General features: G+C 50.7%; 1 protein-coding gene across 7 annotated transcripts; it reads right to left on the bottom strand.

The window, feature by feature from the left end:
* Positions 1–1,121: 1,121 nt before the first annotated feature.
* CLCN6 (chloride voltage-gated channel 6) lies at positions 1,122–27,846 on the bottom strand. Of its 7 annotated transcripts, none has more exons than XR_004373041.2 (24): positions 27,731–27,837; positions 24,829–24,888; positions 23,421–23,486; positions 22,968–23,033; positions 21,114–21,180; positions 20,151–20,257; positions 19,795–19,921; positions 19,082–19,149; positions 17,588–17,646; positions 16,981–17,113; positions 15,986–16,099; positions 15,497–15,663; positions 14,222–14,348; positions 13,694–13,823; positions 13,180–13,333; positions 12,923–13,082; positions 12,655–12,761; positions 11,047–11,233; positions 10,250–10,407; positions 9,150–9,306; positions 8,462–8,569; positions 7,782–7,907; positions 4,877–5,253; positions 1,122–4,558 (listed from the first exon to the last, which is right to left on the bottom strand). XR_004373041.2 is itself a non-coding variant. In XM_032775400.2 (24 exons), the coding sequence occupies exons 1-23, from the start codon at positions 27,809–27,811 to the stop codon at positions 5,173–5,175; spliced, it is 2,610 nt and encodes an 869-aa protein (XP_032631291.1). In that variant the 5' UTR covers positions 27,812–27,837; the 3' UTR covers positions 1,122–4,558; positions 5,162–5,172. The 7 variants fall into 7 exon arrangements, 6 of the variants coding, with proteins under 6 accessions (XP_032631291.1, XP_032631290.1, XP_032631293.1 ...); XM_032775400.2 differs by having other exon boundaries at positions 5,162–5,253; XM_032775399.2 differs by having other exon boundaries at positions 1,122–5,253; positions 27,731–27,846.
* Between the last annotated feature and the right edge of the window lie 117 nt (positions 27,847–27,963).

Raw genomic sequence — 27,963 nt, 5'->3', positions numbered from 1 at the left:
CCCGGCCCCCGGGGGTGGGGGGACAGGTGTGTCCCTGCCAGTCCCTCAGGCCCAACCACTGCAGTGGTTCCCTGCCAAAAGAAGATGCTTGGTGCCAATTTATAGCCTGCCCAGGAGAGTGTAGGTTGGTGACTCAGCAGGAGGCAGAGGGCAGCATCTGTATACAGCCGAAGGCTAAAATAAATCAATGCACAGCAAGGGCGTTGCATAGGATGCGGAGAACTATGAAGCCGTTACTACCATCGTTATGCTACAGCTCAAAGGCAAAGTGGGGGGAGGGGGGAAGCTGCACACCTTGGGGAGCTCTGCCTTACAGCAACTACTGGCACCAAGCTGAGTTTTGTTTCAGCTCGTGTTTTCTATCAGACAGAGATGGTAGCACAGCTATTTGAGATACAGGAAAGCCAGCCCCAGCCTCCCTACAAGCACTAAGGATGAAGTAAGGGCACCAGCAATACCCAAACCTGCCTTCGCTAAGAAACAGCTGGATATTTAGAAGCTTACTGGGGTGGGGGAGGGAGGCCAGCTAAGAAAGCAGAATATCCTCTCCACTGCAGGAGGGACCATCTATAAACCATGTGGGACCAAACCTGTTGCCACTGAAGTCAATGACAAAGCTCTCCCATGAAGTCACCGAGTATGGAATTGGGTCTGAGTGGAGGTATCGCCCTGCTGAAATTAATATATTGGGCATGAACTTCACAAGGATTCCAAAAAGGATCAGACAGTGGGATGAGGAGTTAGAACCTCCAGAATTACCCAAACCAAATTCTGGTCTCTGGGGAAGAGGGGCAGCGGGATGAGGAGGAAAAGGTTGCCTAGGGGCAGGTGTCCTCCTCTCTCATAAGCAGCTGGAACTGGCCACTGTCAGAGGAGATGGACCTAGACTGACCATTTATCTGAAACAGTAGGATGATGCCTAGTTCAAGTGTGCCTTCCAATAGCCAAAAAGCTTATAGTAAACAGCATTCATGGCTTCCTACCTTGAAAATATAGGTTCTTGGATCTATGGCTGTTGGACCATTTTTATTATTAGGATAAACAAAAAAAAAAAAATCAATAAATAAAAAATTTAAACAAACCACACAATGGGGAGGAGGAAGATCACAGAGCCCACCAGGTGCAGAAGGACACACGACAACATTTTACTCTCAGACATGTTATGGTTACAGGACAAGTGTCAAAGTTCAAATAAAAAATATATTCATACAAATTTAACAAAAATACAGTTTATATACACCGTGGAATCAGCTTACATCATCTTGTAACAAAACAGTGCAAAACAAATGATAAGTATCTGCCCCTGGCATGGCTCATAGTACAGAGAAGTTAAGACTTGCTACCCCGCATTAACACTGCACAGGAAGCAGAAGACAGCACTCTCTACTATCCCGAGCTTCTGCCATCAATACTGATCCACTACTGGACTCTCCCCCTTAGTGTTACTCTGATAAGAATTACAGGCACCTGTAGGAGTTTGTCAGCTGTTTAGCAATCAGTGCCAGACCAGAAGCAGTTAAGGTTTGTGAGAAGGGAGTTCAGCGATCAGCTAAGTCTGAGCAGTCTCAACTGAGGAAAGGATCTGGGATCCTTTGCACCCTTCATAAGTGGCACATGCGAGAGCTGCTGGCTGGGCTGCACCTCAGAACCCCACTCAGAGAAGAGTATCCACACACCCCTTCATTTCTGAAAGAGGAACTTTCCCTGCTATGGGCCATATGCAATATTGTTGAACACACCTGGCGAGTCCAGTTGTTAATTTCTTTAAAGTGGCTAGCAGCATGCCACAGTGGTGGCCAGTTACGTTCTCCTGGCTGCAGCAGTGAAAGGAACTGGTCTCCTTGAGCGATAGGTTTTTAGTAAGATGGATGCTTAGGCAGAGCAGGTGCGGCTGACCATGGGGCAGAGTCCAGCAGCCGTCCTAAAGGAAGGCACGGCTGGTGTCGACATACCTGAGCAAGATGTTTTAGCTCGGCTTGCCTGGGGTTCCTAGCTCCATGACTCATTAGTGAGGCCAAGACATGGTGTGGCAAAATATACTGCCACAACTCATGTACTGAACAAACACTGACACAAGTTAACGAGTCCTATTTTAGTGTGGGGGCGGGAAGGTAAGTGAATTCTCACATAGCAACTGAGTAGAGGGAGAGGAACTGGATCTCTCACTGGGCTTATGAAGAGATAAAGGGTGTTCACGGCTGCTGCATCTTGTAGTTTGTGCCTTAAATGCCCGAACACTAAGGTAACCCTAATGAAGTGGGATTGCTTTACTGCACTTTGGGACTGTCCAGGTGTCAGAACCTAGTGCAACACACACGTATTTCAAACTTCCAGTTCACCTTAGGGGAGAATGAGGGAGGGGATGTGTCCTGGAGTTTCTTGGACCAGTTCAGTCTCTTTCAAGCCATGGAAACCAGTACTCCTCCTGCCCCAAAGCATAGGAAAGGTGAGTTACTGACAAGCCCGCTCTAGATATGGCTGAAGACCCTTAGTCAACTTATGTAGAGCAAGACACCCCTTAAGTCAAAAGCACAAGCCAAAGTCAACTAACTGCATTAACTAAAGATCTCCCTGAAGAACAGCATGGGCAGCTGGGACTGAGCCATCTTTCAGATGGGCCTGGAGAAGTACGAGAGTGCCACTCCCATCACAGCTATGGTGCCCAAGTGAAAGTGGTACAAGATAGGTGCTGGCTCTGAGATGCCTTTGCTTCGCTCTGGGGAGCTGAAGGATCAACATGCACCATTTAGGCTACGCTGGAAGGTTCTCCTGAGCGCACAGGCTATTTGGAATGGTGGAGGAGACTGACCAGCTGCCAGGGGTGGGGGCGTGTTCCATGAACCCTGGTCACACAGGATGCCACACGGGCTGGAATGCAGAACTCGGATGGTACCTGCTATAACCAGATGGGCCCAGGAGGGTGAAAGTCACTTGCTGAAGGGAAGTTTTGCACTACGTATCAGCAGGATATGTAAGGAGGGCCAACGCCTCTGCTCCAGACTTGGGGAGGAACAGGGCTTCACAGGAAGTCTGCTGCCAGTCTCGTAAGAGGGGAGATAGAAAGGAAAAGACAAGACCCAGGGAAGGGTTTGCTAGATTTCATTGGAAGTGACTAAAGAAAATCTTCAAAGTGAATAAACCAACATGTAACTGAGCCCTGCCCTGCACGCTGGGAGCCCATCCTCCACTGTACATGTCAGAATGGAGTCAAGGGAACTTTTCGTCCAGGCTGCTATGCAGATACGACAGTGATCTCCTATCTACAACACAAACTGCAGCCAGCTCCTATGACTTGGCTCTTTGTATGGTGTAGATAACCCCCGAGACTGGATTTCCCTGTACCTACTCAGTCACCCACAACCTGGGCTGCAGGCAAAAGCTTCCCCAATCCCTAAGAGACTTGCTTAACGAAGGGCACTTCTGCTCTGCGCACACCTCTTACCTTAGAGAAGTTAGAGCACAGCAACCTCTGCCACTGCCCCCATGAGCGCTGCCCAGCATGGGAACACACAGCTTCCCCTGGCAGATCAGGGACTCTGCAACTGACACGTGAAAACAGGTTTTGCATCCCCTCTACGCTTGGAAGGCAGAGTTCTCAAGATGGCTGAGTTTTACTTCTAAAACAGTAGCTCCTTCCACAGCTAGCTAAAGCCCGATATGGCGTGGAACAGGTTAACCAAAGGGCCGGTCAGAGGGCTGTGGGGAAGTATCTCCCCAGTTAGCTGGGCCAGTCTGAGGCAGCAAGAATGCTGTCTGCTTTATCAAGCCAATCAGTTCTCTAGCCCCTGAAGGCATGAGGCTGACTTCCGCCAGTTGTCTGAATGCAAAACCCACAAGGGCAGGAGCCTGCTGGAATGACACAGGCGCTGCCAGGATGGTACCTGCCACAGCACCAGACTGGCTATGACTGGCTCCTAAGTGCTGACCTTACCCTGCAGGTGATTCTGCAATTGCAACAAACACCCCAAGTGCTCTCAGAGCTGCCAGCAGTCCTTCCACTAAGCGCTCTGCAGAGCGAGGCTGGCTGGCAGTCAATCTCCCAGAGCCCCTTCTGCCTGGCCGCAGCATGAATCGCACCTTCTCCTGCCGTGAAACCGAGATAAGCCAACACTGCTGCTGTAGCTGCTGAATTTGAGCTGAAGGAGTAACGCTCATTCTCTGCCCCATATTGAGCTCGGGGCTTGCTGGGCTGAGAAAAGAGATTTCCTCCAGCTCCACCACCCTGACTGTAAAGATGCCCCTGGAATCCAGAACCCCTGAGTGAAACCAGGCTCTCAGCATTGGATCTCTGCAGCAGGGCACTACATAATGGTCCAAAGAGGAGCAATATAGCGTTACAGGGAAGGGACAAGAGTGCCTTATAAAAGACTTCTCTTTTAAGGGAAATCATTGGCAACAGCTAATGAGGTTAACAGGATTTCTCTCTTCTGAGTGGGTGCATTAAGGGTTTCTAATCCAGAACAGTAATTAGAACCAAGTTGTTTTGGATTCTTGACTTGCCCAGGTGCTCTCAGCAGACAGCTGCTGTCAGACAAATCCATAGCAGGGATTCCAGCAGCTGAAGGACATTAAGAAATTAGGAGCTTTAAGAACTGAACTGAAAAACATGAAGCCAGAGTGAAAAATTAAGAGTTCCTGATGGCAGAAAATTCCCCACCCCTCCAAAGTGTAGTTTTAATGCCACTGAGAATAATCAGCAATTTAGTGTTTGAGGATATTAGCAAATTACAGTGGGTGATCTCAGCTTTGACAATGACCCCTTCTCCTGCGAGTAAGGCAACTACTGCAGCAGAACTGGGGAGGGAGAAGAAATTGACAAGAAAGGGAAGGGAAATCCGCTGCACTACTCCACATGGGACATGGTATAGATTGTTACCCTCCAAACTGCAGGCATTTCTATAGGAAGAGCTGTGTCAGGGCAACTTCTGATGAAAGGAGACAGCAGGAGAAGAGCATTCTGGCCAAGAGCGGTCAAACAAAGCACCTCTCTGGGGCCGGCCAGCAGCTCAGGACTCAGATACCTCCTCTACTCTCTGCCAGTGAGATGTTCTCTGGTCCCCAGACTGTGTGAGAGAGAAGCCAACCGTTGTGTCCTTGGACATGGGGCATCCAAGCAGAAAGCAAAGGCGTGTGCAGGCCTGGAGGAAGAAGGGAGCCATACCGACAGCAGGGTCAGATGGTCTGGTAGTGCTGTCTCAGTCTTGCCTGCAGAAATTCATGAGTCAGATTGTGTCGAGTTATTATTCCAACAATCTGGTGAGGAGAGAAAGGAAACCATACAAGTCAGTCTCACCGACTCATGAGAGGAGACATGGGTTTGGTGGAGGACAGGAGGCAGGTGAGATGTCTCTGGCAATTCTCTGAGAGGCTTGGTCTAGACACAGGGCTAGGAGCTGGTCCAAGCTCTAATCCCTGCTCTGACAGGATTCTCTTTCTAAGGGCTTGTCTACACACAACTTACACCAATGTAACTAGACCAGTATAATGGCAGCACCTTAGTATGGATGTAGTAATATCAGTATGAAGACACTTTATAGCCATATGGGAAGGGAAATAAGCTGTACTGGTATAAGACACTTTTATATCCTAGGCGTTGTTCCAGTATAGCTACATCTCTGCAGAAAAATCATAATGCTAACCAAAACAGTTACACTGGCACAAAATCTGCATACAGTCGAGACCACAGACACGTCACCAACCTTGGACTTTCTCCATCTGAAACTGGTTTAACTCTGCCCATACGGGGTGGTATTGTTTGAGGGCTATATAACAATGCCAACTTTTTCCAAGTCAGGTGCGTCGAGTTGGACGCCTCTGCGGCCACAATACTGGAGATGCCGAGTGCAGCACTGGGAGCAGCAGGTGCTCAGCATGTTGGGAAAGATAGGATGCTTCAAGTGAGGCAGCTAAAAGGAACACTTTTGGCCAATGTGTTACTGCTCTCCAGTCTCTGCAGAGAAGAGTGAAATGGTCTCTAGATCAGTTTCTTCCAATTCACCTTCCGTAGGGCCCACATAGCCAGGTTTCTAGTCATTCCCACTTTGATCTCATGCATAAGCTGCCTGATCTATTTTCAGCCGTTTCTAGATGGCGCTAGTCACATCTCAGAGTATCATTTAGGAAAGAAACTCCTCAGTGCCATATGTTAGCTTGGTTTCGGACACCCACTCTTCTGAAGCTGCCTGTCTGGTCACAGCCCAGCTGTACATGACCGGGTCCTCAACATCCTCCTTCCTCACCCCCAGGAACAGCTCCATGCTCAGAATAGGAAATACTTCAAACTACAGCTGCAAAGACAGCTAAAGCCAGGATCTCTCCCCACTTCTACCCAGCTTAACTTTTACTGTAAGAGGCAATACAAGGGCTGACTCAGGCCCAGAGATGTGTTGGACTCTTCTCATGAGCCAGCCACATTAGGCACTTCTGTATCAAGACATTTTAGCTAATTGACTTTTTAGCCTCAGATCCATCCGCTGGCTCCTCTGGCCAGCACAACCCTCGTGTGGGTGTTCTAGATAGAGACGCCCATGAACCCCACTGTGGGACGTCTCATGGGAGACTGACAGTAGCAGCAATAAATTCTAGGCAACCCAGGAGAGCCAGAGGACGAAGGCTAAACAAGGAAAAGTGCTGGGGGGCTTCCTGGTCTCAGGGAGACGCCACCACTGCCCTCACCTACAGTGCTGCTCTGCCTCACAAGCAGCTGGGGGAAGATTTAAACCTTGTGAAGTGCAGTCAGTGGCAGAAACACCAGAAGGTGTTCAGCAGAATGGGGATGCATTTAAAGATCAGTGATCCTTTCGTATACTCTGCAGGGCCATAGTAGAAAATTCATGACCCCTCAATAGCTCTTGCTTGCAAAGTTTGCTTTCCACTAGCAGGTTCAGTGGGGCAAAATATCAGAAATCCTGACACTTGGAGAAAGGTTCTGCAGCCTCATCCTGGCGTACCACATCAGTTATGTCCCTGAAATACACTGGAGCTAATTCTAGGCGTTAGATAAGAGGATGGCATGTACAATCTCTGGGGCAACTTGGCTTCATGTCACGATAAACTCCGTCAAGAGACCCACCAGTGCAACAGCTCACCCAATACACAAGCAAGACCCCCTCCCGCACACGTCCTGCGGTAGTCCTGGTATGCTTTGCAGATTTTCTTATCCGGCTCCAGCACGAGTGCGAGATGCTGACTTTTCACTATGTTCATGGAAAGCTGAGGACACCTGATGGGCACTTCTGGGAACTGCAAATGCCACAAGACTGGATAACTGGATTGGTTCTATAGTTGACTGTCTCAGCTCTTACAAATATAGTGTAAATTCCTGTCTAATAGAAGGAGGTGCCTCAACCTGGAGAGATCGCTCCCAGGGGCTTTCAGCCTTCTTTGGCTGCAAACGCTGCCAAAACAGAGGGCAATTAGTGCCACCTGTGGTGGGTTTTGTCAAGTGGACCCTTGTCAAGTGGACTAAGACCCCTTAACAGGTCTCATACAGCATCAGCTTCCAGTCACGGCCAACCTGGGCTGGATCCAGACTCAGGACATGTGAAGGCTTCAACTTTATTACCAGCCTCAGTTAACGATTTTTCAAGAGAGCAGGTGTCAGTTGAGACACAATTGGGTAAAACCTAGTATCATATAGTGGAGAGAGGTTTCTCCAACCCCTGAAAGTCACATTCTGCTCAGAACGAGTTTCTTCAACATCAATCTGAGACTAAAATATAGCATGGGGCAGGCCCCAGAATGCCCCCCTCAGCCTGGACATGGCCGCAGTACGGACTCACCTCTCCCACCGCATTCACCACTGGTAAGTGCCTGAGCCCCATTGTCCTAAAGAGGTTGAAGACTTGCGAGGCATGTGTGTTAGGGGAGACCGTGAAGGGAGACGGGTTCATGTAAGGGGTAACGTCCTGGGGAGAGTCAAGAAGAAAACACCGAGGTCATTTTTACTAGGTAGTTTCAAAATGAATTTCCATTCTCCTGGAAGGGAGGGGATGAAAGGGGGCTTTAGCCCTACAGACTCCATGAGTCTTGGGCCTCTTGCCAGCGCCTGCTGGTCCAATCCAACGGTAGGGAGATTTTGAACAGGTACAAGTGAGATCCATATTCACTTACACCAAGAGTAAAGTCTATTGAGAACAGGAACTGTTCTCCCACTAACATTCAATTGATTTGTTAAATCCAGCCAGCTAGGAAGTGGTCAGAAAAGTATTTCAGACCGAGATGTCAGAGGTGCAGGATTTTTGGTCACTGTCACCTCAAGTGGATTTGAACCTGGGCTCAATCTAAAGCAGCAACCCGGGGAGACCAAAATTGGAATTTGGGAGTAAGATTAGGTATGAAGTGTCTCCATAACCCCAGGCCAGGGAAGCATTTTTAGAGGTCTTTGGAGCATTCCTGAGAACGTGCATCAGGGAGAAAGGGCACCACGACAGGGCAGCAGGTTCTCATCAGCATCTCTTACCACTATCATGCGTGGGGTCAGCAGCGTGAGGTCCAGGTCATGAATATCAGGGTAACGAGGGTAGTCCTCAGCCATCTCGGCATATGACAGTCGAGGCTGGCTGGTGCTCTGAAATTTGACAATGAAAAGGCCTTGCTGAGGAGAAGCATCACCCTTTCGAAAGGGTATTCCTAAAGTGGCTGAAGCCATGGGAGAGCAAGCCGAGACTGGAGCTCTCAGCAACCCTCCTGGTCCCCCCAATAAGCTCAGGGACTTACACACGTGTCTGAAGAGGGATTGAAACACACTAGATCATTTTGCTTGCTATACACTGGAGATGCATCTGTCCAGCAAACCACTGAGAGGCGAGGACAATGACACCATGCTGATGGGTGCACTACAGGCAGTCAGACCCCTCCCCTTCTCCACTCCCATGAGGGGTGTCACCTCTATGCAGTACACTGGGCATTTTCATAAAGAAGCTGCTATTGTTTGGTAGCTGCACCTTCTCCCTGTGCTTGCACAGTTACATAACAGGCGTAGTTCTCACTTCGCAGACAAAAGGGAGAATTCACTGTTCTACCCACTGCAGCTTCTAAAGGGATGATGGAGTTTAAAATACTGCATGGCAGCCCCTGAGGATGCCATCTTCCCAATTCCTCCCTTCCCACAGAGAATCCTCATCTGCCCCAGAATTTGCAAGACCCACCGATTGACTCTCAGAGTAACAGACTCCTCGGACGAGCAGGGTAACCAGCTGCGAGCGCAAGATCAAGCCGTGGAAGGTCAGAGGTCGGAAGCGTTCCTCCATGGTCCACTCTTCACTGGGGGACTGGTCTGGGTACAGGTTGGGGTAGGGAGTGTATCTGTGACAGATTTCACACCACTTGTTACAATGGGTACTGCTTGGAAGTACTTAAAGTAACAATGGCAGAGGAACAGAACCACCGAAATAGGTTACTGTTGACAGCTGTGAAGTGCTTGGTCAACACAGAGTGCCTTTCATGCAAGCATTTCAAAGCACTTCACAATGGGGAAAAACACTTGCCCCTCTCTCGTACAGATCAGGAAACTGAGGCACAGAGGGTTAAGTGTCTTGCCCCAACACAGCAACCCAGCAGCAGAAGCAGACCGGAAACCAACCTTCCCAACCCAGACGGAGCCCCTGCTCTGACCACTGAGCCACACACGTGTGAGAAACTCAGCTGAGGGTCTCAACCCAGCTCCCAGCAGGCTGCTGTCTGCATTGTGAAACCAGAGCAGTGCAGGACGACGCTGGCTGGTAGCTCAGCAGGGATCACCCAGGCAGGGCGAAGCACACGAGGGGAACTTTGCCCTGCCACCACTTGTGCTGCAGATACAGCTGACTGGTTTCACAATCATCACGTCCCCTTACAAAAGAGGGGCAGGTGTTAGGAGACTCCCAGGTACGCCAGGCCCAGCAGGAGCCAGAAGAGAAGTCTAGAGGCGGAATGGAGACGTCGTGAGGCGTGGAGATGACCGAGCTGGAGTACAGTAAAGAGACGAAGAATGGTTCAGTGGCTAAGGTCCCAGCCCTACAACTCGGGATCTGGGTTCAAGTCCCTGTTCTGCTGCAGTGACAAGTCCTTGCCTTGGCAAAGTCACTTAGTCTCCCTCAGCTCCTCATCTGTACAATGGGGCCAATGGCCGAGCCTGGCCCACAGTGCGCTGTGAGGAGAACTACAGGAAAGATATAAGCTGCTCAGTTACTATGGTAACTGGGACCACATAAGCACCATAGGTAAACCCCACTGTGTTTCCAGCCATCGCCACCCCCCAGGGTCTCACCGTCTCTCTAGCATCTGCTGCAAAAGATCCTCCTTCTCAGGCGGCTCCTCTGGCGTTACGTGCTCATCACACATGTTGCGCAGCTCGCTCGAGGGGTAAGATTTCATGGACTGGCTCCGCTTGCGCTGCTCTCCAGCTCTGGTGAGGATGCTGGATTTCTAGAGGGGGGAGCAGAACCTTTAGACAAGGGACACGGGTGTCCCGCCAAACAGGGGGTGAGGAATCAGGTAAAGTGCAGAACATCTGAGTGCTCTAGGCACGGAGTGCAAGAATTAACCTGTTCTGATCTAAGCCTCTGACCTGAATTATGTCGCCAGCTAAGAGCTCTCCCGGGAATTGTATTTGCAGGTATTGCCAGGACTATGGGATTCATTCTCTTAAAAACGAGAGTCTAGAGCTGGAACAGGCCGGCTGCTGTCCAGCTAGTCCAGCTTCTTGCTAGCTCGGGAGTGCTCCATATGGCACATTCACAAGCATTCTGTACCCGCCCACCCCACCCTGCCCAGTGGTAAGTTCCCGAAGGAACGAGTTTCCACCACTACCCTTGGGAGAGAATTCCTCACAGAGCACGACAACTTCACTCCATCCCTCTTGCCACATACTTAGAAAACTGGGAAACTCTTCCCAACACCAAAACATATTCGGCTGCAGAACAAAGTCGAGGACAAGCTGCACACTGAGGCAAGCATGACTCGTGCACCATCGACAGCCAGGATGACACAGGAAGCTGCCTCCTTCCATGATCAGAGAAAAGCCTCTTATCCCTGAGGGTACTGGGTGGCCACCTCCCTCCTCACCTTGAATCTAATGTTGTTGCTGATCAGCTGGTTCCCCTTCATGAACTCCTTCTCATTCCCCCGGTTCTCCGTCACCACAGGGAAGGCGTGATGGACCGTCGTGCGCAGGATACTGACCAGCGACTGGATCCGGGTGTGAGGATACACGTACGTCAGGTTGGGCTCCATGATATCGCTGGCTCTCAGCCTGAGGCAATGCAGGAATGCACAGCTGTAGGCGCCAACACACTAGCTGCAAACAAGCATGGTGCCAAACCAGTACCAGAGAGAACCCCATGGAAGCCATTTCACATTAGTGCTGCCTTTGCCCTTCCTACAAACCTTGTTTGCAGAGAACAGCTGTAAGGTCACCGAGGCAGCAGCATTACCTACACAGAATCACAGGAGTGCACGAAGCATTAGACAAGATGACCCAGGCTCCTGTCCCAAAGAGTTTGCCATCTAACTTAGACGGACAACACAAGGGTTCCTTCTCCTTCACCACCACCACCAGAAAAGGGAAACAAAGCCAACAAGGAGACACTTCACATGAAACAACTGTGTACTGCCTCAATGTTTTCACCAAGCCCTTCATTGCTGTGTTCTGTCGCAACCTCTAGGCTTTGCAGTTCTAAGGGAAGCAAAGTGTCCAAGTACATGAGGAAGCACCCAGGGGTCAATGATTTTATAACAGTATCAGGCAGAGCCTGCCCTGTTACCTCCATTCACTAAAAGAGCAATGGGTTCTTTAGCGGGACATAACAGCGGCCATATTGCGGCAGACCAAAGATCCATCTAGCTCAGTTTCCTATCTTCTGACAGTGGCCAATGCCAGATGCCCCAGAGGGAATGAACAGAACAGGTAATCATCAAGCGATCCATCCCATGTCGCCCATTCCCAGCTTCTGGCACACAGAGGCTAGGGACGCCATCCCTGCCCATCCTGGCTAACAGCCATTGATGGACCTATCCTCCCAGAACTTATCTCGTTCTTTTTTGAACCCTGTTATAGTCTTGGCCTTCACAACATCCTCTGGCAAGGAGTACCACAGGCTGACTGTGCGTTGTGTGAAAAAATTCTTTCTTTTGTTTGTTTTAAACCTGCTGCCTATTAATTTCATTGGGTGACCCCTAGTTCTTGTGTTATGAGGAATAAATAACACTTTCTTATTTATTTTCTCCATACCAGTCATGATTTTATAGACCTCTATCATATCCCCCCTTAGTCATCTCTTTTCCAAGCCAAAAAGTCCCAGTCCTATTAATTAGCAATGCATTTCAACCAACCAACCCACCCACCCCGGTGAGATATTAGCCCACTTTAAAGATGGGGAAAAGGAGGTCTAGAGATGTTAGGTGACTTTCCCAGTCCACAGTGACAGAGAAAGGGATAACACTCAGGAGTGCCCTTACCCTGATCACTCCGCCATCCACCTTTCTCAGGAAAAGCCCCAGCTTCCCACCCCATTGCAGGCTTTATGCACAATATCAAGCTATTTCTCCAATGCTTCCATGACGTCCCATAGGGAGAGAAGAAGGGGTGTCCCATCCCGAAAAGCATTTACCACCAGGCTAGAGAACCACAATCAGTTCTCAAAACACAGGTACAGTCAAGAGCAATGTCCTTACTTGTCCATTTCCACCTCCGTCTCCCACTCCAGCAGTGGCACCCCTCGCAGGGTCACGTGGATGTCATAGATGCCCTTGTTAAAGAAGTCTCCTGTCCATTTGGCTACCTAGAAAGACAGAAAAATAGCTTTCCATGCACAGGACTTCTGGTCCTCAAACCTGAGAGGAGGTGGATAGGATGGACATGCATGGGAGCCTCCCTCAGCCATGCAGAGAAAAGCCAAAGTCTGGCCAGGAATCAAGAGAGGGGCATAGACATGGTGCTCACCATCAGGGTGATCATTATCGGAAGCCCGTAGGTGATCTCATTGGTGGATTCTATCAGGATTACAGTGAGGCTAATCGTCATGCGGACCACGCCTCCCAGGAACGCCGCCGCACCAATCAGTGCAAAGGTCCCTGAGTAGATGTGGTCCAGTCCAATGTAGCTATGGAGGAAGCACACACAGCCCTGGCATCAGGACCAAGCCAGTCAAGAGTCTAGACGACTTCAGCAACATTCTACAGCACACGCACACAAGGCACCTTTTGAGGAGGTTGGCGACCAGGCGTCCGAAGGCAGCCCCACAAAGCAGCGATGGTACAAAGAGACCACTGGGCACAGAGCTCCCATATGTCCAGCAGGAGAGTAAGAAATAGAGAAGGAAGAACAGGGAGAGCGTGACTGGGCTGAAAGTACCTGCAACACAAGAAGAGTTATGACCCAGGGGTACAGGCCTCCTGGGTCAAGCTGGGATCTCACAACGTCCTCCCTTGGGATCAGAGCAGACTCTCCTCTCCACCTCAAAGCAACTCCTTAGTCTCAGAGTCCCAGTAAGCACTAGTGAGGATGACAACACAGAGCAAGGGGGAAGCTAGGACCACAGGCCCTATTCACTGCAGCTGGAGCCCTAGCCCTGTATCTCAGCAGGCCCTGAAAACCGCAGGGATCTGAAGAGACTTTTAGTTCTCAGATTCCTATGGAAGCACAGGTAAGGCTTAGACAAGACTCTGAGGATGCCGGCAGGGAACCCGAGCACGGCATCTTCTGGATACTCACCATCCTGGTGGAAGAGCTGCAGGACGGCTGACTCCTGGGGGTTGAAGAAGAGCGTTGCCATGTCATTGTAGGTTTCATTGGGGCAGAAGAAAGTCTTGATGCTTGAATTCACGTCCTCTGATGAAGAGCCCTAACCAACAGCAATCAGACATTATGTTAATATATAATCCAGTCACGACCCACTGGGAGCTGCCACCAGGACCAGAGTAAACACACACACACACACACCATGGCCTTTGGGGGGAAATCACATCCAGAGAGGATACAGGACTTGAAATGAGCACAGATACACAACTGCCACCACTTTTCCCCGGGGGGCAATATTCTCACACACATCTGGCTTTCATCAGTGCATGCAGACCTATTGGCAGGTGATAGAGTCTGTTAGTGAAGCTCTGTGGGTGTGTCTATGAAGGGTGTATATTAATGTAGGTGAGGTTGCGTTACATGGACACACTTTACAGATGCGTGTTTCCTGGGGCGGTGGGGACTGTGTGGGAATGTGCCCCTCTGTAGGACAAGTGTTACCTGAAAGCTCAGAGTGCTGTTGCCACTAGGATTGGTGGAAGACATCTGCCGGCATTCTCCTAGAATCATGGAAGCTACAAACACCACAACGGTGGTTGTTAGACACACCAGCAGGCTCTCCAAGACTCTGCAAGCACAAATCAGAAACCATGCAGAGACAACCATGCTCAGAGTAATCACGCCCTTGGTCTTTGCAAATAGCACTGCATCCAACATTGCTCTGAAAAAGCTACAGTAACCAGCAATTTGTGGCTCCACTAAGCAGACAACAGGTCATTTTAGGTTTTGCGAGACAGACTGTCTAGTGACCATGTTCATTCTGACCGGCCTCGCAGGCTGGGCAGAGGGATCCATCCAATTAGGAGGAAAGAAGCCAGTGCAGGCCAGGAAGCCCCCTCCTCTGACATGGGATGATAGGCTTTGAAAGCTCTTTGGCTGGTGAGAGAATTTGGACGTAGTGCCATTTAACTCCACACTGGGCTTGCCCTGTATGGACCCTCTCTGCCATCACATTAATCCCAGAGGCCCACACTAGGATCGGACCAATGTTTCTACAGCCTTTCCTCCAGTTTCAGCCATGGCTCCTCCTCATCCACACGCCCCCTAGGGTAGGGATCTTGGCCTGTACAGCACATGGTGAAGCTAGCATCCATAGCAATGTCTGCCTGCCACGGGCTCTCCTGGATCATTCAAAATGTGTCTCTTCCTTGTTAGCTAAATGCTAATTTCCTGTAACCAGAGCTTGAATTATACGCCAATTTCCTGCATCAATGGATTGGACACAGTTTGATTTCAGATGTGCTGATCAAATAAACCGATTAAGTAAAAGGCACCGTCCTATACTCAGCTGTTCCTACCACGAATACTTAGTCCGAGACAAGACCTAGGGAGACCCCCAGAGGTGACACACAGGCAGCACAAGCTGTATTGTTAGACTAGGAACTGAAGAGATTCATAGAGTGAGTCTGTGTACAGCAGCCTCAAAGAATCCTCCTCATAAAGGTATCCTAGCTCCTTTGTACCACAAGGGTCATTACAGGGATGTAGTGGGATTGTAGTAGCTGAGGTTAGCTTAGCGTTCTCTGTGCAGATGCTATAAGGTTTGCCAGGTTTTGTTATTTCACTGGGATGGATTTGCATCCTTTCACCAAGTCCCCGTTTTTCAGTGTTTTAGCCTCTGTGGCCCTTACTCTGAGGCACTGTGGACACAGACAATGAGGACAGACAGACACCCACAGAGATTACACCAAGGCAGGTAGAAAGGAGCACTGATACCTGACCAGCTTTGGCTTTGGATGTACGTTCCTCATCCGGTATTTTGCCAGCCTCTTATTCAGGCAGTTGAAGGTGGCTCCAAGAAGGCCTCCTACAATCCCCATCATAATGAAGAACCCCAAGTCCATGGCCGTCCAGAGGTGGCATTTTTTATCAGAGTCAGAACACTGAGGAGGGAGGACAGGAGAGGGAAGAGAGGGGGAGAAATGCAGGAATGAGCAGATGGAGACGTACTGAAGCAGGCACCGAACACCTCAGCCACTTCTACTCAGGCAGGAAACATTTAACAGTACCGACCACAGACCAGGATTCATTCCCTTTGTCAAAGCAGAGCAGTAGCTTTCCCCTTTCTCCAGGGAGCAGCTAGGACATTCCAGCCGGAGCGCCCCTCTGCCGGATTTCAGCTAACAGTGTTGATTCATTTCACAAAGAAAGCCAGAAGCTACAACCAGGGGTGGCCAGAGAGGCAGTAAAGCAAGCACAACGCACCTTGAACTCCCCAAAGTTTAGCAGCCCAGGTAGCTGGAAAGATCCCCAACTTCCAAACTGAATCCCGGAGCGGAAGAAGTTCAGGGTGAAGGTGGCAGCCATGGAACAGAAGAGCTGGAGGAGAGAGGCAGGAAGAAAAACACCCAGATCATTGGCGATAAAGCCAGTCTCTCCACACAGATCATGTCTGGGGAAAGGAGCTTGCAACCTACTGACCCTTCCAAAATTTTATCCTTTCACTGTGTTCAGAGAATAAGGCCACAAGAAACCACTGTCATCGCCTACTCTGACCTCTTGCATAACACCGCTCCACAGAATTTAGCCCAGTAATTCCTGCAACAAGACCCTCATTCTGGTCATGGGCACTGAGCTGCAGCTGCTAGAATTGATTACATACACAGCTTGTTGATGTTGTAATTTATGAATTGAGGCCTAAACTGGCTCTGGATTGGATTAGAATCTCGGGGAAGCCCTCCGCTCCTTTAATCCACTCTGGAGAGGGGAGTCTGCCGCTGCTTCCCAGATGTGCAAAGTGTTTGGCTAAAAAGGGCCAAGTCACGTAACCAAAGATTGCTGTTCTAGTGCAATCTGACGTGTTCTGAGAACTCTGCCAACTCCAGCCCAATGCAGCAATCTGAGTCAGAAAATTTCTCCAACCCTAAGGCAAAGCAAAGTCTGCTGCTCACAGCCCATGGGGACACAGGGATCTAACCTCTGCCTACTGTGCTCCCACTGCCAGGAAGGAACACAGGAACAAAGCCATTTCTCAGAACTGCCCCAACAACGTGAACAATTCCTTCCCAAGCGCGTTCCTGGGAAGCGCCACTGACCCCCAGCTATAATCTGGCACCGGCACTGCAAGCAGTTCACATTGGGCCAGGTGAGCTCAGCTTGAGAGATTCAAGAATCTCGGGTTCTTCACAGCCGAGCTTGCTGGCTCCCAGCTCGAGTCCCCTCTCACGGGGAAGGGGAACAGGAAGAGAAGAAGTTCTCACCACTTTCCACGTGAGCCCCTGGTTCCAGAAGGAGGAACCTTCTTCCAAGCTGAATAGGGTGCCCCCGATTGGGGCCCCAAAAGCTGCAGCAACCCCCGCAGCGGCCCCTGCAGATACAAAGTCCCTTTTGTCCCTAAGCCAAGAGGGAAACAATGAGAGTTTATCAATGCAGAATCTGGAAGGAACTCGGCAAAGGGGACTCAAGCCTGGACTAAGCTAATTGCTTGATGGGGTCAGGAAGGAGTCTTACTCCTGCAGCCAGCTGTGCCGTGGGCATAATGATGCAGTTAGCTAGCTGCCATCGGGTTTATCATCTCTCCCTAACGTAGTAAATACTGGCCATAGCCAGACATATGATATGGGATTGAAGGGACCTGGGGTCTGATATCTTATGGCAAATCTTGTGTCATCAACACCTTTTGGAGGGGGCTGCCCACCAAGAGGATTGCAGGGGAGACCAGGTGCCCAAGGAAGGAGTCTCATATACCACTATGACCTTCTCTCCGTTGGGCTGACAGGCTCCAGCTGACTGACTCACCCAATCCAGCACCATCCCCCCCTGCCCCCCCCCACTCAGCACCCCCCTCTCCCCCCTTGGGTACAGTACCTGTCACTTCGGAAATAGGGAAAGTTAAACTGGATCTTCCTAAAGGAGATGCTCTGGAACTGAAAAAACAGAAGGAAAGAGTCAAAACTGACACAGTGATGAACCAAGGCAGCCCTTCCCTCCCCCAAACACTCCTCTGGGAGCAACCAACACTTGGGAAACACCGAGCTCTTCTGCCTACATATCATTACTCCAACTGTTCACCATGGTGGAGGGAAAGCAGACAAGGAAATGTACTTTCCGATAAGGTGTTGGCTGCTCTACTAGCAGATCCTATTTACAGAGCACAGTGTATGCTGGAGCTGGGAGCTTTGTCCCTTGAGAGTTTCTGCAAAGTACCCACTACCTGCTTCTGCTGACCGGCCTCCAGGGTTCTCTCCTCTCAGCATGAGAGAGAGAGAAACATCCAATGCTCCCTTCCCTTCCCGCCATGTCTAAACAGGCACTACATCCCACTGGGGATTAGTATCAATTAGTTTCTCAGCATGAGCAGAGGCTCTCCAGACGCTCGGGCACAGGGTCCTGCAGCCTACACTCGCAGGCCAGAGGCTGGGAGACTGAGCCAGGAGGCAGCGTCTGTGCTCAGGAGAAAGGCTCTTCCATTTGACAGCTGTTCTGGCACAGTGCAAACAGCTACACTGTGTGCCGCTGTAAGCCTTACTGATGCCTAAGAGGACCCCGCCCCCAAAAGAAGATCTAATCTTTATCCCTGTTCCTTGCTGGGTTTCTCCTGAGCCTGTAACAGCCCTCACCAGGTGGTTGAGGGAGGAGGTTATGGCATCCACACAGATATAAGATGGCCCAAATTTGTGACCTAGAAACGCAGTGGAGAGGGTGCAGAACGAGGCCAATGCAGCCATGTCATCCCTCCATCATTACTTTAGCTTCTAAGAGAACACATCTAACAGATTTAAAAGTTTATTAGAGAATATTTAAATAAAGATGATACAAAGAGTTTGATGTGTCAGTTATTGGTCATCGGGGGTAACATACAGAGTATAGGGGGATGCTGGTATTTGGATATTGGTTAGCATATAATATATACAGTCTGCAATGTCCCTAATGTGGGGTGTACGGTGGGTGGGATCGAGATACAGTAATGAAGCAGTGAGGGTACATCGCTCATACAATGGGTTACACGCAGTCATGAGTATGAGTAAGCGGGCTGGATAATGGTGACAGGATGACTCTACACCTCATCTTAACCAAGGGGCTGAGACAGGATAAACTTCAGAGCAAAAGCATAGAATCTCAGGGCTGGAAGGGACCTCAGGTCATCTAGTCCAATCCCCTGCTCAAATCAGGACCAATCCCCAGACAGATTTTTGCCCCAGATCCCTAAATGACCCCCTCCAGGATTGAACTCACAATCCTGGGTTTAGCCAGCCAATGCTCAAACCACTGAGCTATCCCTCCCCCCAATGTCCTCAGTGCCTAACCCATCCCAGGCAGAGCCCAAGTTGCAGAGAGTCTCAGAGCATTTCTGACACTAACCTGAGGCAAGCCAGCCCCCACAATAGCACCACTGTGTATCATGGGGCCCTCCTTCCCTACAAAAAGACCTGGAAAACAGAAAGCGTTCTCATTGAAGAAGTCAGACATTTGCAGCTAATCCTAGCATGCTCTGTCCTGTTTGGCGGTACGGGGGGCGGGGTGATCACTTCTTTGCCATGGGGCACAGAAACCAGCCACCCCTGTGCCTGTGTAGAACGAGTTTCCAACCCTCTGCCCAGCACAGAAGCTGAGAGTAGACCCCAAAGTAGGAGCACTGCCTGCTCCTCGGGGAAATTCAGGGGCAGCGTGACTCCAGGATGTCAATATTCCAGGCAGCATCAGGCAGGCATGTCCCAGTGGGGCAAATACGTGTTTGTGCCAACACATGCTTCTGCACAGTGAGGACTTCAGCCATGCACCTGAGGCTTGGCACTGGAACTGCACTAAATACACCCATCAAAAAGGGCTGTTATCCCAGGCGTCTGCACTCTCCCAAGGCAGAGTGGGAGACATGCTTCCTGCTGCTTGTTCAGGTAGCTCTAGGCAGCCTGCTCCCAGCACTCAGACAGCATTTATCAACTGGAGTCTCTGTTCTCCTTCCCATCAATGGCTATAAAGGGGCAGGCTCCTGCTCACCTGGAGATTTTCAGACAAACTCTGTTTCCCACCATCACACACACAGTCCCATCATGCATCTGTCGACTCCCTCTTACCTCCAGCTACGCTGAAGAGCACTCCCAGAGCTTTGCACACCAGCGTCCGGAGACGGACTATCCCCGGCACCTTCACTCCGTTCAGGTAACATTTAATCTCCGGAATTCCAGAGCCGGCTGCCACGGGCTGCGGGGAGGACACATTAAACACCCCAGTGTGTCGGCAGACTGATGACCCCCACCGATGCATGCAGAAAGGGACTATGGGAAAGAGCGCAGCGAGAGGCTGAATTCACTCGTCTATGTACAATGCTCTGAAACCTTGGGTGGGAAGGTGCTGCAGGAGGGCAACAGACTCTGTGGGCATTCTCTGTTTGCTAGCAGGGGCAGAGAGGAGAGGAAAGGGTATATCTCACCTCGATTAGGACAAGAAGGCTGGCGAGGAAGATGAAGGTCAGGTTAAATCCCAGCAGCTCCAGCAGGGACACGGCAAGGCAGCCTCTCTCGCTGCACTCTTCCACCGCTGCAGGGAGGTAGTCAAGGCAAGAGGAATGCACACCCCAGCCAGCAGGGCCCACTCACAGGACCCAAGGCTGAATCTCCTACTCCAGGCTCCCATCACAGACCCCTGACCAACCTGGACTAAACCTATGATGCCCAACCACAAACCAGGAAGAGCATCTGACAAGCCCATGATGTTCTTTCCTGGATCAATGTTTCCCAGGGGGTGGCAGCCCACTCCTTTGGTTCTACATCCAGCAACCACAAAGTGGGCTTGGCTTCCATCTTCACTGCAAACACCTCATGCCTTACCCTTCCATGTGCTGTCCAACTGGACAATTCACAGGGCCCAGCAACAGAAGGACAACGAGAAAAGCTGATGTGCATGAAGCATAAGGCAGCTCCTCTGAGGAGGAGCCAGGGAAGCATGGGGATTAGAAAGCCACAGGGTGGGTCTAACAGACAATGCTGATGATTTAGTATCAAATCATTCTGCAGGTGCTGCTGCAGAGACACTCCACAGCAGGGATTTTTTACGAGACAGGGCCAGTTCCTCTTCCAGAATCCAGCTCTTGGTCCAATGAGTCAAAGCCCAGATCCTGGTTAACGGAATTTTGCCAATGGCTTCAGTGGTAGGAAGAATGGGCCAGAGAGCACCTGTACTCAGGAGACCGTGCTACTCACGCTCTGTCACCTCTGCCAAGGGGACTTTCCCAAATACTGAAGCAGAACCCACAGTAGGAAGGTTAGTGGTTAATAAACCCCTCCACGCAGGAGAGTTCTCTAGTGGAACCAACTCTTTCAAGGCAGGGCTATGTTTTTTAAGAAAAAGAGGACACCTGAGTCCAACGATAAGGCAGGCACCACATAAAGGATACAGGTTTGTACCACGTGGAATTTGAGTTGAGAAAAGAGTCGCACAAAGAAATCCACAAACAGACCCACCTGTGAAAGAGAGAGAAGAGGAGAGATCTGGCATCAGAGATCAATTACTTGCACATGCCACCAGATCAGCCTACTGAGACAGTTGTAGTCCGACAGAACACTGGTAGTGCAGCAATTATGCGTGACAGCTCCTTTACAGGCTGTTAAATCCCATGAGTGGGGACGGAGAGTCAAGGCAAAGTAACTCTGGATGCTCAGACTCGCTCCCTGCTATGCTGTTCTCAGATGCATCCACCCACACCTTATAGCCAAGATGAGGCAACAATCTCTCCATATCACTGCCTGGGCAAATTGACAAGAACTAGAAAAAGAGATACTCATGTGAGCATATTAGCAGTAGGAGCAAGCTGCAACTGAATCCATCAGTCCCATGGGAGTAGCTCTGTCACAGAGTCCAGGTCTTGATAGTCTGTATTAAACCTGAGACATGCACAGACCATCCCCAGCTTCACAGGCAGCCCAGAAGACCCTAATGCATATAGTAATGCCTCACTTCAAAGTCATCCCGGTTAAGGTTGTTACATTGCTGATCAATTAGGGAACATGCTGGTTTAAAGTTGTGCAATGCTCCCTTATGTCATCGCTTGGTAGCTACCTGCTTTGTGCACTGCTTGCAGGAACAGCAGCCCATTGCAGCTAGCTGGTGGGGGCTTGGAACCAGGGTGGACTGGCAGCCCTCCTGTCAGTTCCCCACTCCCTTAAGTTCCCTGGGGCAGCTGCCGCCCAGCAGGCTACCAATGACTGGCAGTTCAGCTGTCCCTCCCTCCATTGCCATGTGCTGCCCCTGACCTCTGCCTTGGAGCTGCTCCCTGGAGCCTCCTGCTTGCTGTGCGGGGGGGGGGGGGGGGGAGAGAGAGACTAACGTCAGGGTGTCCCCCTACTCCTGCCCCCCACTTATCTCTTCTCCATACAGAGCAGGGGGGAGACACAACAGACCTCAGGACGGAGAGAGCTGGCCACAGCTGCTGTCTCAACTTCCTGCTCTCTTTAAAGGCAATGTATTTAGAATGTGGTGTCAGCATACTTAAAGGGGCAATGCGCATCTCTCTCTCCCACACACAGGGTGTCTCTCTGTGTCTCCCATCCCTCCATTCCTGCTGCCTTGTAGACTGTGAGGCTACATAAACAACGTGTTACCCTTGAGGGCTCAGCCAACTGCTAGTTCATCACTTAGCAGCAAGTTATTCCCTGGGAAATATCCCACCCTCTGACTCCACAATCATCTATGCTGTGTACAATATTAAAATGTTTAAAACTTAGTGTGTGCGCGCGCACGTGTGTAGATAGATAGATACAGAGAGAGATTTTTTTGTCTGGTGAAAAAAATTTCTCTGGAACTTAACTCCCCCATTTACATTAATTCTTATGGGGAAATTGGATTCGCTTAACACAGTTTCGCTTAATGTTGCATTTTTCAGGAAGATAACTACAACGTTAAGCGAGGAGTTACTGTACACAGTGAAGCTAGCACTTAGTACATCTGAGGACATAATTCTGTCCTATCTGATCATTCCATTAAGCGGTTTCTTAAGGCAGGTTTCACTGCAAGCAGAATATTAGCCTTCGAGGAGTTGCAAGGTAAGCCTTGTAAGGAAAACACACCGAGATGACTTACAGGGAAAAAACATGCACTTTAGAAAAGAAAATAATTCGGCTGCATTTCCTTGTGATGCTCAGAAAGGCCCAGCACCAGACACAGACAAAGCAATCTTCATAATGAAGCACAAGGCACTAGTGCCTTTTTCCTTCTAATAACTTCCCTGCTTTCCACCCAATAGGCTCCTTACCAGTCCAGTGCAGACTCCAATGGCGAAAACCATCACCCACTTCACCATTTCATACCTCCGGCTTTTCTGTTTAGGGCAAAGCAAGATAAGCAAGTCAAAGAGCACACAAACGGGGACCAGAGAAATGTGATATCACAGTCACCAGCTGGGACAGAACCGGAGAGATAAAACAGCAGGCACAGACAAGTATCCTGAGAAGCAGAGGACTGGGGAGAGGGAGTCTGAACTATAAATATACCACGTTAAACCTGAGGCTCAGGGAAGGTCCTGGGTGCCGTGGGCGCTCCGTGCCTGTTTCTGCCCTTTTGATAGAGAAGCTGAGCAGAGCACAAGGGTAAACAATACTTCTCCCATGTGAAAAGGGGTCAGCCAAACCTGACTTCAGAGGAGGATATTTCTATGGGTTTGACTCTCTTAAACCAACAAAACGGGAGAAAGAGAATAGGCTCTTACCTTGTTGTCCATGCTTTCCAGTACTTCCAAAAAGGGGTCATTGATACATCGGTCATAATCCAAGCTCTGGTAAAGAACACCACACAGTTAACGGGAGATAATCAGCTGAAACTGATCCTGCTGAGGCTTATCTACAACTATGAGGCTCAGAGCAGGGGATGGGGAAGCATGTTAGGGGTTACTGCAGAAGTTCAGGCCCTATATGTAGGCTTGGCAGACCCCACTAAGAATAGAAGTGTTTGGGAGCCATTTCAGTGAAAATAGGTTTTGAAAGATTGAAACATTACCCCTGTAGGGCTGGAAACCCAAACCCTACAGCATTATCAGCACATGCAAACCAGGAAGGGAAACAAACCAATCTAGTTTCTTGCCCAAACTGTATGAAATACAAAACTAACCAAGAAAGTATAGGAGATGGAAAGCAACTGAAATTTTCAATCTGGTTTTAATCTGAAGTAGTTGTACCACACATGATTTAAACGGGATTTTTAGAACGACAGAGTATCCAATTTCACATGGACTGCATCAAAATGATCTGCCTAATCCTTCTCCCCCTAAAATCTATGTATTACATGAAGGGTTCTACAGGGCTCATCGTCTCTCCCACTCCTCAACTCCCCCAGAAATATGAACTACTTGAGACAAAGGTCGCCAGCTGAGAAATCCCTCTCCAGGCAACTGGAGAGATTCCAGAATAGATGACAGGCCTATGACGTGCAGGATACAGTGCACAGGGTCTTAACTGTATACTATAGGAGATGCAAAGCAACAGAGCAGTATCATGGGTGGAGTCCTTCACTCGCAAAGCACAGCTAGTCTCAGAGTCTGTTTGCAGCATCTTCACCTTTACCAGCCAAATGGTCATAGGATGCCCTGGTGTCAACCCAGTGACAGCAACAGCTACCATGGCAGCACCCTTCCCTCCCAGTTAAGAAAGCCTCCCCTGGGAATCAGAACCTGATGAGTGGAAGGGGCAGCTCCCGGCCAGGATGCTCCCAGACAATTCAACAAGGCAGCTGTAGCCAACTTTCAGTATATGCACCCTACAGCTACTAGGAACTAAACAACAGGAAACTGAACTACAGGCTCAAGTGACTACAACGTTGGTGAAAGGGGGACAGCGTGGTGGCCCTGGGATCCTGACCTCAGAATGGTTCCCGCCTAGATGGCAGCTGTAAAGGCTTCCCTCAAACCATCACACCTGAACCCTGGCATAGCAAAACCACGTCTAGTAGTGAGAGGCAGTTCTCCATTATCCACCCAGTCCTTGGCATCTCTGCCGATACCAAAGATGCCAAGGAGTGCCAGCTGTGATGGTGCCTGTGCCACTACAAAAAGAATGAGACCCAATCTCCCCCACCTCTTTCCCCGCACACATTTCACAAGCTGCAACTATTTAGTTTCTCACCTCATAGTCCTTGCGTGGAAGAATCTCGTCATCTTCTTCTTGTGTTTCCCCAAGGATAGTCTATGAAACAAACCCCAGAGATAGGAGGGGAATTGTCAGGAGAGCTAATGTACAGGCACCAGGTATTGCGCACTAACAGATGTCCGTTAACATTGCACTGGTTAATCGAGGTCCCCAGGTTGTAGGGCACCCAGTGCAGGGCAGTGCTCCAAAATGCTAGAGGGGGGAAAACCAGCAGAGTTGCCACTTTCCCAGGTCCTATTGCTGGAGAGAACACTACAGCCAGCTGCATGAGGCAGAGCTAGCAGGGCACTCCAAGCGGACCGTGAAGCGTAATTCACATTCTTGCACTCCCTAAAGCTAGTACTGATGAAAACTGGCCTCCCCATGCTGCTCTGCAAGGGTAGCCAATCCTCAATCCAAGAACACAGTAGGAAGAAGGATATGCCAGCTTGTAGACAGACCAATGAAAGCAGAATCTGGAGTTTGACTGACATATTCAAACCCAGCACCATAGTAATGATCCACACCTATAACGCTTTACCTTATCAAAGCACTTTACAAACATTAACTAACCAAAAAAAACCTCATGGCAGGAAAGTATTACACCTCTACCCCGCTATAACGCTGTTCTTGGGAGCCAAAAACTCTTACCACGTTATAGGTAAAACTGAATTATATCGAACTTGCTTTGATCCGCTGGAGTGCGCAACGCCCCTTCCCACCCTCCCCGCCCCGGGAGCACTGCTTAACAACATTATATCGGAATTCGGGTTATATCGGGTCACATTATATCAAGGTAGAGGTGTATTTCTTTTTGAGAGATGAGGAAACACACACAGGAGTTATATGAACTGCCCAGAAAGACATTGGCACAGCCAACACTATCACTCAGGAGTTACTCTCAGGGCATGTCTACACAGCAGTTGGGAGGTGTAATTCCCAACTTAGGTTGACATACATGCACTAGTACTGCTCAAGCTAGCATCTAAAAATAGCAGTGGCTGCTCAAACTACCTGCCTGAATACAATCCCTACCAACCCCAAGGTACATACTTGGGTGCCTGGCCCCCATCATCGCAGCCACACTACTATTTTTAGGTCTTTGCTCAAGCAGAGCTCGCAGCTGTATGCCCACCCCAGCTGGGAATTACACCTCTCAGCTACTGTATAGACATGTACCCCTCATCTCATGTTCAATTCATTAGATGCTGCTACCAAATCTTAAAATCAGAACTCACCCTACTCTCCTTAGAAACTTATTCCACTGTAGCTGTGATGAATTTCTGCTCTCACCTGCCTGCATTATTTCAGATTTTGATACCCTCAGTATAAGTGGGGCAGAAAGAATATAGGAAAGGAATATACAGTATGAAGAGAAAAGGTGACAAGCCAGGAACAAAGTCAAACAAAGAAAGGTGAAGGCAGATAGAACAGAGCCACATGTGTGCGTTTAGAGCGGGGATGATTTTGCATGGCACACAGGCAAGGTTAGCAAGAGAAAACAAGGACAGAGACTGGATCCTTCTTCCTTATCCATTTAACTGCGACTCTTTTGTCTTATTTCAAACTCCAGGTAATTTTCAGTCCACGCATCTGAAGAAGTGAGGGGTTTTTTTTGTTTGGTTTTGGTTTTGTTTTTTTTTTACACACAACAGCTTATGCCCGAATTAATTCATTAGTCTTCAGGTGCCACTGGAATCCTCATTTTTCAAACTCCGGTGCCTCTTCCCACCCACTTGCTCTACTGCAGCAAAGAGCGATGAAGAGGCAGGAGCGCTGCAGAAAGGGAGGAAGAGAGTTAACAGAACAGGCAGCCCCAACCCTGGGTTGTATGTGAGACAAAGAGACATTACAGACGGCCTGAGCCAGGGAGGGGTCAGGAGAAGCAGGGAAAAGCGAAGAGCAGACAAAAGCCATGGAGAATGCAAATGACTCCCCTGGCGGGTGGGGAGGCGAGAGAAAGAGCTGAGATGCTGAGAAGTGGGGGGGGGGTTAGGGTGCAGTGGGCGGAGCGGAGGCTCCGCCCTGCCCCATGGCTGCATGCAGAACAGAAAGGCTAAAGTGTTGGAGTCTATTTGCATAAAGGAAAAGGAGGCCGCTGCGCTCGCTCAGACGCCCAATCCGTGCACCCCAGCCGCCTGCGGACGCCCCCGCTCCCAGCGCCCTCCCTCTGCGCCCCAGCGCCAGCCCTACCCGCCCCCAGCGCTCTCCTCTGCGCCCCAGCGCCAGCCCTACCCGCCCAGCGCTCTCCTCTGCGCCAGCCCTACCCGCTCCCAGCGCCTCCCTCTGCGCCCCAGCGCCAGCCTACCCGCTCCAGCGCCTTCTCCCTCTGCGCCCAGCCCTACCCGCTCAGGGCACGCTCCCTGCGGCGCCCAGCGCCAAGCCTCCGCTCCCAGCGCCTTCACCTCTGCGTCCGCCCTACCGCTGCCCAGCGCCTCCCTCTCGCCCCAAGCGCCAGCCCTACCCGCTCCCGCGCCCTCTCCCTCTGCGCCAGCCCTACCGCTCCAGGCCTCCCTCTGCGCACCCAGCGCCAGCCCTTACCCCGCTCACCAGCGCCTTCTCTGCGCCCAGCGCCAGCCCACCCGCTCCCAGACTGCTCCCTTGCGCCCCAGCGCCCAGCCCTAGCTCCGGCCTCCCGCTCCCCTACGCCGCGCTCCCTCTGCGCCCAGCGCCAGGCCCTACCGCTCCCAGCGCCTCTCCTCCTGCCGCCAGCCCTACCCGCTGCCCAGCGCCTCCCTCTGCGCCCCAGCGCCACCTACCGCTCCCAGCGCCTCTCCCTTGCGCCAGCCCTACCGCTTCCAGCGCCTCCCTCTTGCGCCCACGCCAGCCCTACCCGCTCCCAGCGCCTCCCTCTGCGCCCCAGCGCCAGCCCTACCCGCTCCCAGCGCCTCTCCCCTACCAGCTCCTCCGGGGTGCGGCTCTCCCTCTCCCCGCAGCAGCAGCAGCAGCAGCAGCAGCAGGGCGCCCCGCACCCCGCCATCTTCTCTCGCCAGCCAGCCAGCCGCCCCTCACGTGACCCCAGAGCAATCACGTGATGTCTCCCTAGCCCCGCCTGTTCTCTCCCCACGTGCGAGGGGACGCGCGGGCCGCCCGACGCAGGATCGCGTGGGACGGGGCGGGGGGGAATGACGC

Source organism: Chelonoidis abingdonii, chromosome 23, assembly GCF_003597395.2.
Source record: "Chelonoidis abingdonii isolate Lonesome George chromosome 23, CheloAbing_2.0, whole genome shotgun sequence".
NCBI classification, from domain to species: domain Eukaryota; kingdom Metazoa; phylum Chordata; order Testudines; family Testudinidae; genus Chelonoidis; species Chelonoidis abingdonii.
This window is presented reverse-complemented; position numbering and strand designations above follow the sequence as displayed.

Excerpts from the sequence above, each read along its gene's own strand:
- CLCN6 (XM_032775399.2), bottom strand. The coding sequence starts at position 27,811 with ATGGCGGGGTGCGGGGCGCCCTGCTGCTGCTGCTGCTGCTGCTGCTGC. Across the intron at positions 15,664-15,985 it reads TAAACTTTGGGGAGTTCAAG|TGTTCTGACTCTGATAAAAA; the intron begins GTGCGTTGTGCT and ends CTCCCTCCTCAG. Across the intron at positions 11,234-12,654 it reads ACGGAGGTGGAAATGGACAA|GCTGAGAGCCAGCGATATCA; the intron begins GTAAGGACATTG and ends GCATTGCCTCAG.